Source organism: Tympanuchus pallidicinctus, unplaced genomic scaffold (assembly GCF_026119805.1).
Source record: "Tympanuchus pallidicinctus isolate F22 unplaced genomic scaffold, pur_lepc_1.0 scaffold27, whole genome shotgun sequence".
Lineage (NCBI taxonomy): Eukaryota > Metazoa > Chordata > Aves > Galliformes > Phasianidae > Tympanuchus > Tympanuchus pallidicinctus.
The window spans coordinates 6,608,222-6,619,982 of NW_026294744.1; the positions used below are offsets into that span (position 1 = coordinate 6,608,222).

Genomic DNA, 11,761 nt, shown 5'->3' on the forward strand with positions numbered 1-11,761 from the left:
AATGAAAAACAACTCTGGTTTCTCCTCCAATAGCTTAGTTTGCAGTAGAAATTAAAGGTGTTTCTTGTTTGTGAGTTAAGTGATGAACTCAGTAATTTAAAAGACCCCAAGACTACTTCTAAGCATTTTCACCATAGTACTGGTACACACCATCACACCATCACCTGTTTCATTATCGCAGTTGTAATGTCAGTGGTCTGATGATCGTGGCTCTCCACTCTCTCCAGTAGAGTCTTGGGGTAATTCTGGAAAGGGCGCTCTGTACTCATCTCCTTTCAAAGTGGTGGTATTGGTGGTACTTTGACAGCATCATGTGCAATAGACCAAATTCATAGAGGATTTTTGCAGTTTTAAAGTAGTTTATAATTGGAAGTAATGAATAAAACTTTGTATATGTTAGTCTGTTAAACTGAAAGATTTCCAAAATATCTGAAAAGCTTTTACAAAATTTTTTATGCAATTTTTTTCTACCATCATCCTTGAATTGTCACAGATAGAAGCAGAATAAGAGCCAGTCTTGCTATAAGAAAGCAAGCTGGTAACTTGAAAATCTAATTATAAAAGTACATTATACAATGACATGGGAAGAGAAGCATTTCATGTTAGGGAGCTCTTATTTTTTTAAAAGATGTGGATATAATTATAGGATAACACAGAAACTCAGGGCTTATAGGGTCTTCAAGTTTCAGTGGAAACACTGGCATTTGTTGTGGTTCTCCTGACAGTTCTGCTTTCTTCACAAAATATATGGAGTCATAATGAAATTGGTTTCACTCAATTTTGGCTCAGTCCTACTAGCATCAGTATGGTATACATTTTTTGACTGACTGGTGCAGACATGTTAGTCTGTCCACCTTATCTATAGATAACTTTACCTTATGTATTTGGCATTTTGTTCTGATACTTAGTTTCGGGATTCTGATTCTGCTTATGCCTCTTGGTTAGGCATAGATTATGTAACTTATGTTCTATCTGAAATTGAAAAATTAAATACTTAGCCTTTTCCTATTTTTTCCTGCACGATACGGACAGTACTTCCTAGCATGCAAATTGTCTATTTGTATATTTGCTCTTGCTGTCATTTAGAAGATGTCATCTTAAATCTACAGATACTGCCCCAGTCATTTTGAGTAGTTGTACCCTCTTGGTAAAGGGGTGGGAGTTGATATTTTGGTGGCTGGGAAGATGGTATGATATGAGGCAACCTTCCTGACCTGGAATACTGCTCTGGGGAGGTAAGTGATAACAAAGGTGGCAGCCATGAGGAATGTGGTGGTGATCCCCCACACTCATGTACAGGTACTTCTCGAGGCTGCAGGACATCCATTGCCACATCAGCATGGCTAAGCTGGGAGTTGCTCTGAAAAGTCATAAACTTGGATTCAAGAATCTTGCTATAATGCTTGCAAGAACAGTAAAGTAATGCGAGCAGAACCAACCCAACAGTGACACAAAGACTGCTTAGTAAGGCTGATGGGGGCTTTATGATATTGGAGTCATGCCAGTCTTGAAGCATAGGCGCAGTACTGTCGAAAGATCCACCAAATGGCTTTGTAGTGGGAAAGCAGTTATCACTATATGAAATATTGAAGATGACATCAACCGTGTATTCTGGTAACATTGCTTGGATGAAACGTGGGCTAACATATCCATCTGGCACTCGTAGTTTGCTTAGTGCTTCCTGGATTTCCTCTTTTGCACACCAGCTGAAAGGTCTGTTGGCACTTGTACACAGTGAACTGTTGTACCATGAGATTACTGTGGATCCAGGTCTGAGAGCGGTCACCACGATGTCTTTGGGATTGGTGGAGTTCAAATACAAGGAGAGCTTCTCTAGAAATAAACTAATCCTTTTCCTCTCTCTCAAGAAGGAGTAATAGCTGTTTTTGGTTCTGATGGTGTAAAGGTGGCATGGGACATCTGTGGGCTTCAGAAGCTCAATGGTAAAGGATTGCCAGACAGTCAGTCCCCCTGAATCTGTGGCAGACAGAACAAACTCTTGAGGTGAATACTGGAAATCAATATCAAGGGGATAGCCATGCATGGTCTGCTGAGACGCATTAAATTGAAGCCAGCTTTCTGATCCCCCTGGAGAGTCATCAGCTGGAATTAACTGTAAAGATAACTGAGTTGAATTGCCATCTTCCTCATCGTAAAATGTGTTGGCAGATACAGGAAAAGAGAACAGGCATCCAATAGTTGCTGTTATGAATTGGATTGAATGAACGACCTTTGGAGAAGTGTTCGTTTGCCCTTTAGAGAGGGATGAGGAAAGGAAAAGGGTTATGAAAAAAAATAGCTATCTGATAAGCTTATTAATGATAAGCTTATAATGATACTGTGAAGCTTTGCCCTTGATCACATCTTGATGACAATTTCATGTGCTTTGGGTGTGAATTTTACATGTGACTTTACAATTCTCCTGTTACGTTGAAGCATATATAGCAGTGATGTGTTTATTGAAACAAATACGAAGACACTTCTAACTAGTATAATAAATTAGTAAGGCCTTTGCCCCAAAAGTATATCTTAATCTAATTCATAGAGATACCACAGCATGCTTCTCAGATTATGGATATACTCTTCATGCCGGCAATCATGTCCCATTTCTGACGTTGTAAGTATCAAGGAGTAAGTGCAGTGTTCCTTCCTATTATTGCAAAATTCTTTCAATTCTTTTTCTTCATCCTGTGTTATGGAAAGTTTATGTAACTTTACAGGTCCTTCCTTGTACAATTGGATAGTGTATTCAAATCAGTGGGGACTACAGTCTGAAGCTACCCAGCAGGAAACCGCATGGTACTCTGATACCTTAACTATTGAAGGCTCTGGCACAGGTATCTCATTAGCAGGGTTCTCCTCAGATGATTTACATTCATTCCCAAATTAAATTTACAGGAGCCCCTGGCAGTGTGCTTGCACAAGCTGAGATCCCCACTGCAGAAAAATATAGATGGTTTCTGAGTAAGGTCTTCTCTTTGGAAACAGAAGCAAATCTTGAAGAAAAAACTCTTAGCTCTGTAAGGAATTGGAACAGCTCTGATGGTGAGTGCTCCGTTAGATTCAGAAGATTTCATGTATGAGGTAAATCTTAACATGTTATTGTTTCGTTTTCTATCGACAACACCAAACATGGATTTCTTGTCTGGGAATCTCATGGGAATGTTTTATTTTCTTTGCACTATTGTGCCATGCCTATCATTAAGAATAGTTTCAGGTTAATCAGGCAGACACTGGGTGCCAGCACCATCACCCAACTTCTGGAGATGGCAGATACACTGCCTGGGGCAGCATTTGCCTTGGCAGCAATGCATCAGTTTGTAGAGCTCTTATGATTGAATACATAGGCAGACACCAAGTGAGCTGTGAGGAAGACAAAATGTGGTGATGAATTTGAAAAGGAAATGTCTGACTATTGGGTCAAACTTGCTGGCAGGCTCAAAGAGTAAGGGTGAAGATGAGAACTCAGAGAATTCCCACAGTCTGTGACAGAGATGTTCATTTTTTCCTGCTAGTTCTCATTTATCTCATTTATTTGTGTTTTCAACACCAGGACAGGGAACACTTTGCTGGATCTAGTAAAATAGCACTCTAGGCTAATCATCTCCTCAGATACTACTTACCTAATTAAAAAAAGAGGAGAGATAATTCAAAGGGCACAAAGTTCAGAGTCAGGATGCTTTGAGTATTATGGTGATATGATCCCATACTACATGAGTTTTGGTATAGGAGGCCAGCAATACCTTGCATGATCACTAAGGAGGAGGATGACATCAATAAGTAGGAAAGCATTTTTTTTTTTACCTGGGGTTTTATTCTCAAGCTCTTGTGAAATAGAAGATAGAGGGAGAATCCCTGTACTTTCTGCAGATTGTAGCGTTTCATCGGTAGGAAATTGCAAGGTGCTTGCATCCTGGTGTGATGGTGGTAGTGTCTGAATCAGCTCTGTGAAAACAAGGTACTGTTTATTACAGTTAGGCAGAGGATTGCTTAAATGTATGTAAAATATGTAATTGTAATAATTTGCTATACAGTTGGGAATATTAAAAAAAATAATAATCTTTTATGGCATGTATTTAAAAATTGTTTGGCTGCATCTGCCAGAGAAGTTAGAGCCATGGGAAGGAAGCTGGAGGAGAAAGCAGTGTGAATCTGAGTTTCTGCTGTTAGACTCTTATCTCATGTTATGGCTGTAAAGTGAACTGGATTCTGATCTTGTCTCTGGAACTGATTTGCTATGTAGGCACTGAATACATCAGCACCTTTCTTCAGTGGGAATACCTAGTGGGACCGCTCTGTCCTTCAGTGGACTTTGGCATATTGTGTATTTTGTCTTAATTTCTCAGCCATTACAATATGAAACACTGTAATGAAAAAATACTGTGATAAGATTGTAAAATACTTGCAATACCTTACACACCTGATGCGTTAGGCATTAATGTCAGTAACTTGTAGATCACTATTCAAGATTTTAGTCATTGGGTGAAAATGGCATTGGAAAATGTAGCATTTGGGGGACTAACAGGATTATATTTCCTGGGTGGTAATGCTTAACCTCTCCTTTGGAAAATCAATGGAGCCTTTCCTCAGGCAATTTCTTTCACCGGGAGCAGAGAGTTTTGACAATCTCTAGATGGTCTGTGTTTGCAAGTGTTAATAGCAGTGTTATGTTAGTGTTGTGTTACCTATCTGGGTTTTCACAGCTGGTTGCTTAGGCACCTGATTACAAACCTAAACATTTCAAGCTGCAGTTTTGCACTCTGGGTATAGGCATAAGATAGGTCTAGAAGACCTTTAGAAAAAAAATACTTCAGAAAGACATTTATTGGGTCTATTCTACAAAAATAGGGCCAGTGACTTTGCTTGAGAATAAAGGAAGAGTTTGGCTCTGAATGCATGAGCTTACTTGAAGTTTAAGTTCTATCACACACCTTTTTAAAGGGATAATAGAAGCAGATTCAGACAGTCCTTCAGACTTACCCAACTGGTCCTATAAACTATCTCTTGAAGTCTAGCGTATACTTAAGCCTGACTCTGATTCATGCACTTGGAGGAGGACTCTGAAGGATGTATAGTCTAATTTTTTACTATGTGGGATGTTCAGCTACATTTGTGTCATTTCTGATAAATATTTGTTGCTGTGTTCTTAATACACTGTTCCACAGTGTTCCCCAAGTAATCTTATGTCTTATTATCCTTGCTCTGAGAAAGTTTATCTAGTGTTTAACTTACATCAACTGAAGTGTAATATAGAGCCATTAGTGCTGCTTTTGTTCCCACGGGATGTGGAGAACAGTTCTTTCATCTTTTCAGCAAGCTGTTACATAAACTTGCATCTTTCCTCAGTCTTTTAGATTAATTCTTTCCATTTATGTCATGTTTTCTAGTCTTCAGACCATCACTGTGTTCCTTTGGATCTTTTTCAACGGGTCCATATCTTTCCTGAGATAGGACGGCCAGAGCTGGGTCTGGTTGTCATCAGGGGAAATGTACGAAGCTGAGAGATAAAATTACTTTCTCTTACAAGGAACTCTGTTGCTGACGTATCCAAAGTGCAGTGTGGTTGTGCTGATGCAGAGTAAACTACGTTTATCTATTTTGTTAGGACTCTCCATCCCAGCAGGAAATAAAATGAAGGGAAAGTTAAATCTTATAACATACCTGGCACACTGTTGAACGGTTGAGACGTGGCAGTAAATAAATTCACCAGGGGTACTTCTATGGCATCAACTATGACATCTGAGATTTTGTGGAACTCCAGGGTAGGCGCAGTGATGTTTGGCAAAATCATTCGTGTTCCCAGATCTCTGCCTGAGTGCAACTCCTTTGTGGATAAAATACTTCGAGACTGCATCTGTGTTTTGAGCATGCTATCACCATAAGTAGAATGTACAATTGGTGGTGTAAGAGTAAGAACTGGTGTGCTATCAGGATGGGACAGAATGAGCAGACTTGATTCGTAAGATGTTTTAGCTTCCCCAGGGAAAGGGCTGTAAGAAGAGCTAGAAAAGCAGGCTGAGATTTCAGTATGGAAATTCAGTTTGGGATAGAGGATCTGTGCTTCTGATTGGATTACAGAAGAAACTGTGCTTCTTCCTCCAATAAATAGAAGCCTATAGTATGATGGCACAGTTGCAGAAGACTTAGATGATAGTTCATGGCCATGAGCTAACTCCTGGCTTGGGCTACTACTTGCTGATGGAGGTGGAAATATATAATTGATGGGAAATGTGGAATCAGATGAAGCTGTGGCTGTTAGCAAAGTGTTTGGGGATAGAGACTGAAGCCTCTCTAGAGACAGGGTTGCACTAGAAAGCATTTCAGATTTTGGAATGTGGCTTTTTGCCTTATCACTGTAATCTGGCATTTCTGATGTTGACGTTTCTTGTGGCAAAAATACATGATGTTCTGTCTTTGAAGAAAGTGCTTCTGTCAAGTTATGGGGCCGCTCATGAAGAGTGTTTATCATCAGAGTGTACGTGGGTCTGGGAAGCAGGTCTGTATTTGAGGTGATGTCCTGTAGGAGATGGGATCCATATACTTCCATTATACTAGAATGGAAATATAAGTCTGTCTGAGACATGTGAGGCTCAGGTTGCTGTAGCAGCAAGGACATGCCAGGAGCTCTGGTGGGCAGCGCTTTCTGCTCAGTGAAGAGAAGCACTGATTTAGGAACCAGAGAAGGTGAAAGATCTGAAGAACCAGTATCTCCAAACATAACAACTACAGTTGGATCATTAGTTGGCATGTCCAAAGCTGAGTCCATTTTTAAGGTGACTGAACTTTCTTGACTTACAGAATGGATGTTGTTCTGCAACTGGTAGCTTGTTGTTATACTGTCTTTGTATAAACTTTGGGTAGGTGATACAGCAAGTGGTAAGAGCAAATGACTTGGCACAGCAGAGAATGAAGGACGGGGAGTAACTGCAGCTGGTCTCTGGGTAATTCTAATTGCCTTCAATGTAGGTGTTGGCGTGATCATTAATTGCCTGCGTTGTTGTCTCGGAGGCTTTTTTTTGCAATTCCCTCTCCTATGTATTCTCCAGCCTGAAATTTCATATCCCAAGAGTTGTGAGAGATGCTGTGAATCAATATTGTGTTGTAGGACTTGAATGAATTCATGGAGCACAGCAAGCTCTCCACACTTGACAGGCCAGGAGAGTCCTACGTAACGGTTCACTGTGAAATCAATGTTTGAAGTGTCTCTGGCCAGCACAGTCAGGTTCTGCAAGTTTCTGTGCACCACATCTGTGTACTGCAGCAGGGTTACTAGGGAGGAATCCAGATGGAGATATGCAGCAATTGTGTACACGATGTAGAGGCGTTCCTGCGCTTCCAGGGTTTTGGCTCCAGTGGAGAGAATGATTTCAGCAGAAGTGATGGGAACTTCCTTCCCACACCTATGAAGATTGGCATTAATGTCCAAAATGTCATTGATTGAGTTAATCTTCCCATCCCCCCCTCTTTTGTGAAGATATTTGTTTGAATTCAATCCATTTTCCTATGGACATACATCACTCAACTTTACCTCTTCATCCAAAACTTCCTCCTACTGAATATGTGAATGTTGTACACTCCTTTATCTTCAGCAAGAGCTACGTCTGGCCCCATTGCTGATCTAGAGCACAGCAGTACGATTTGGATTTACCAAATACAACCATCATGATGCTGACTTTAAAGTAATTCAGTTAAAACATTTACATTTGATATCTATTAGACTGGAAATACTTATTACTAAGAAAGAAACTCTATGTCATCAGTGGAAGTGGGCAGTGTATTGCATAGGCAATTAATGGCCTTGTCTCTCTTCCCACAAAGGAAGACTCCAGTTCCCAGCTGCGGCAGGGAGGCTGGATGCTGCCTTGTCAGCAGCCACCTGGAACATCAGCACCCCACTGGTAGCTGCCTTGCATTTTTTTTCTTTCCATTTCCATTTTTTTAATTCAGGTTTGGGGAATGGCCCTCAGCAGGACAATACTCACTGGTGCCTGTTTGGTATGCGGTTCAAGCTGTTCTCCGTGTCCAGGAATAAAATGCTGTCCTGAACATGGATGGTGAACTTTACAGCAGCTCTCTGGGTGCACTTTCTTCCAGAGGCAGTTATGCTTAGCAGGTATGTTCCGCTCTCCCCAGTCATTGGCAGTCCCTGCAGCATGTTTGTGTTGGGATTGAAGTCCAACCAGCTTGGCAAATTTGCACCACTGGCTAAAGTGACCTGCTCCATAAGAGGATAGAAGATGAACAGAATTAAAGGCAGGAAGTAGGTTCCTATTCTACGTAGATTGCTCTGAAAGTAATTCTTTCTATTTATTTTCATGGAAACTACAATAGTGATGAGGAACACAATAATGCTATTTGACAGAGCAAATTCTCAGCTACAAACACTATTTCTCAGCATAGTCAGCACCATCAGCGAGGTGCTTTCACCAGTGATGAAGAGCCTGCATGTCTCACTCATAAATCTGTGCATTAGGAACATGGCTTATTTTTCACATCGCTGTTGTCACTGCTAAAATGCACCACCTCATGGTGCTCACATCACTGTTGGGTCTCCCATAAACCTTCACCAAACATGGATGGATGTCAATGCGTGCCATTTTTTTTCCACGTGAAGGAATTCAGTGACGCACCTTTTTTCATCCATACTTCCACGTCAGACACCATGTTGTCAGACTGCCTCTCCGCTGCCATTTGTCACACAACGACAAACTGTAAACAGAATATTGGTGGGAACGTTCAACCTCTACTGCCATACCACCACCATCTGCCTTTGATATTGTGGGCCAACATCATAAAATAAGAGGCACTGCTTTTGGAGCAGACACTGTAGTTTTACAGATAGCACGCTCTCAATAGGAAAAACAGAAGTGATTTTTAAAAATAAAGTGAATACTCTGAAGGATAATACTGAAGGATTATACCAAGAAGTGCACTTAACAGCATTACCTTGTATTGAGTTATTGTTCCATGAAAGGCAAATACTGGCACTGGATAACAGAATATCTTTCCGACGAGGACTGTTGCATCTGGGATTCCTTTCAGGACCTTTGTTTCTTCACACATGTTATCTGATTCCTTGACAACTGTAGCGGACATGTTTACACCAACACATGCCAGCGCAAAGAGAAGGGGGAGTGCAGGTGAAACTTGCATTGCTGGGAGCAAGCAGGACCCTGCGGCAGGACACCTGTTGTCAGTGCCCACGAGGCTCCTGTGGGTGTCCATCTTCTAGCAGAGGCTGTGTGGGGCTGCCCGTGTGCACCCTGCTAGCAGATAGATGCTGCTACTTCATTGCACTTTCGATCTGTAAGGGAAAGGGGAGAAAAAAGAAAACCAAACCACACATATATGCACTTCTGATCAGTCTACTTCATCTTCTGAGGAAGCTGAAAGGTGTAAAATGCAGCAAGGCTTTAAGCAGCATCTGTTAGAAGCCCTCCAGTCTATCTGTTACAGCCCACAGCTGGATCTGGGGTGGGCTGTAGACTTTTTAAAAGCCTCTGTACTCACCGCCGCTGCTCTGTTCAGCTGAAGACCTCTCATGGGAAAGTACCTCGTAGCACAGAGCCAACTGGTAACGCTTTTCAGCTGCTGTTGCTCCCATCGCTGTTCCTGGCCCAATGAAAGACCAGTTGGTCTCCAGGAGCTGAAATGTTACACGAGAGCCTCCTGAGGGGGGCCTTCAACATATGGCTTAGAAGAGCCGGATAACAGAGCAGTAACCTGACCTGGCAGGGTTTGTGGTATAGCGGCAGCAAAGGGAAAACCAGGTGAGGCATGCAGCAAAACTGAAGGCAAAGGCAGGGTCAGTATCCATGTCTTCGCAGTATCGCGGGCCAGACTCCTGCTGCTTTGACTTGCTGCAGTTTTTCAGAGGAGAGAAAAGCAGTAATAAGTAGTTAAATTGTATCTGCAGGTGTGGGGCTCTCACAGATGGTCGAGTGGCTTCCAAAGGCAACACCTTTCGCATGAGAGGGGCCTGCAGTATGCCTCATCTGTCCTGCTGAGGGTACATCTATTTCAAAACATATAAGAGAAAAAAAATTACAGGCAGCAGCTGCAACATTTCCTAAACCAATTGATACAGCTGGGAAGGCCTGAACAATTCTTTGGACCAGGAAGACTGAAGAAGCAATGCTTTTTGTTACAGCTCTTACAGCTGGACATCTCGAAAACCACAGTTCTCTCTGCACAGAGATAGCCATGTGTCTAGGAGTGAGTTTTGCTCAGACTCAATAGCCATGTGTCTAGGAATGAATCTTGTTCTGCTGACCGAGCAGTTTATTCCCCGTTTGTGCTCACCATGCTTTGTAATAGCTGCCAGCCTTTCCGTCATGCTGTGTTGCCCAGATCCCTTCCATTTGAACCATGAGTTATTCTTCGGATAGAGTGAGAAATGGTCATCAGTGCGGTAACCGGTGCCCCGAATATTCACGTGTACAGGCAAAAAAAACCTCATGTGACATCTCCTGAACCACAAAGTAGTTACCTGGGGGCTGTGGTCTGTCCTGCTGGAGGGATGCAGCACTCTGAACAACCAAAAGGAGTTTCTCTGCAAAGTTCAGCGCACACTCTTGAGGTGGCTGCTGCGCTTGGGTGGAGACGAAGCTGCTTCCAGCTGAGTCTCTTTTCCTCACAGGCAGAATTGGCTCCGAATGAATCAGAAGTTGTTTGACTGTGCTCAGTTGTGGTGAGAAAAGTTGCTGCAGACAAAATCTTCATTTTTCACTGTCAGTTTCTCCCGTGTTACTTTCCTCTGCAATCTGAGAAAACACAATGACATGTCCTAACTCACCGATTACGGGATTATGAAATGAGCGAGTAGGTGGTGGGATGGAAGTTCCTGTTACAGATGAGAACTTTTATTTAGAGAACTCTTATACGAGGGAATGGGCTCTTGACAGCTGACTAATCTCTGCTAATGGATTTGCCTCCTGAGAGCTTAGTAAATATTGCCGTGTAACCATGCATGAATCATCATTTTGGAGCACCTAGATGGCAATGTTCCAAGAACTCTTCCTGCTGCAATCTGAAAGAGGTCCTAACAACCACCCAAAGCTGCAATATCTGCCCCAGTTCAGCCATCCAAAGCCCCCCGTCCCAGCTGCAACTCAGGGGATGGGAAACACTGCATCCCAGGTGTTTCACCTGTTTGCATCCCTCTGAATTAACTCTGGACCTTTTGAGAAACGTAATGCATTTGCTTTGCAGTGCCAAGTGTGGCAAAATATTATCACATGCTGTGCTATATTGACTCTCCAGTTATAAACTAAAACTCTATACAAAGGTGGTATATAAACATAGCATGATAAGATATTTAAAAATCTTCTGGCTTCCTGTAATTCTCACTACAGCTCAATTATTGAGCTCACAATTCATTTTTTAAGTAAATTGAAAAAGGAGCATGTGATCAAATATGAGGTGAATGCCTCTTGATAAAAACAGAAATGAGCAAATGTACCATTTTTTGTCTAAATGCAGCAAAACTTATAAAAATTTTAGCTCATCCAGAAGCAAGGACTCCTGACTGAAAGTATTCCTTTCTCAATGAGATGCAGTCTGGCTTTCTATCTGCTATTTGTCTCCTCTCTGCCTTCTCTGTAATTTCTTTGGTGTCTCTGGCTCTTCTTTTGCTCCTCTGGTTCTCTATCTTCTATTGCTTCACTGACACCTTTGCCTACTGTCTCCTCTCTGGCACCATTTTGGCACTTTTTGTCTCTCAGTCATCTCTCTTTTGCTTCTCTAGTTTTTCTGTCTCCTC

The 11,761-nt window shown here is 41.9% G+C and overlaps 1 protein-coding gene across 1 annotated transcript; it reads right to left on the minus strand.

The window, feature by feature from the left end:
* Window positions 1–168: 168 nt before the first annotated feature.
* Window positions 169–10,859, minus strand: LOC128084491 (dystroglycan 1-like). The gene is made up of 6 exons (XM_052690594.1): window positions 10,490–10,859; window positions 8,947–9,304; window positions 7,983–8,215; window positions 5,662–7,400; window positions 3,805–3,945; window positions 169–2,253 (listed from the first exon to the last, which is right to left on the minus strand). Exons 2-6 carry the CDS (start codon window positions 9,223–9,225, stop codon window positions 1,079–1,081), a joined length of 3,567 nt encoding a protein of 1,188 aa, XP_052546554.1. The 5' UTR covers window positions 9,226–9,304; window positions 10,490–10,859; the 3' UTR covers window positions 169–1,078.
* Between the last annotated feature and the right edge of the window lie 902 nt (window positions 10,860–11,761).

Excerpts from the sequence above, each read along its gene's own strand:
- LOC128084491 (XM_052690594.1), bottom strand. The coding sequence starts at position 9,225 with ATGGACACCCACAGGAGCCTCGTGGGCACTGACAACAGGTGTCCTGCC. Across the intron at positions 8,216-8,946 it reads GAACAATAACTCAATACAAG|GTCACTTTAGCCAGTGGTGC; the intron begins GTAATGCTGTTA and ends CTTATGGAGCAG. Across the intron at positions 3,946-5,661 it reads ACCGTTCAACAGTGTGCCAG|AGCTGATTCAGACACTACCA; the intron begins GTATGTTATAAG and ends TTGTTTTCACAG.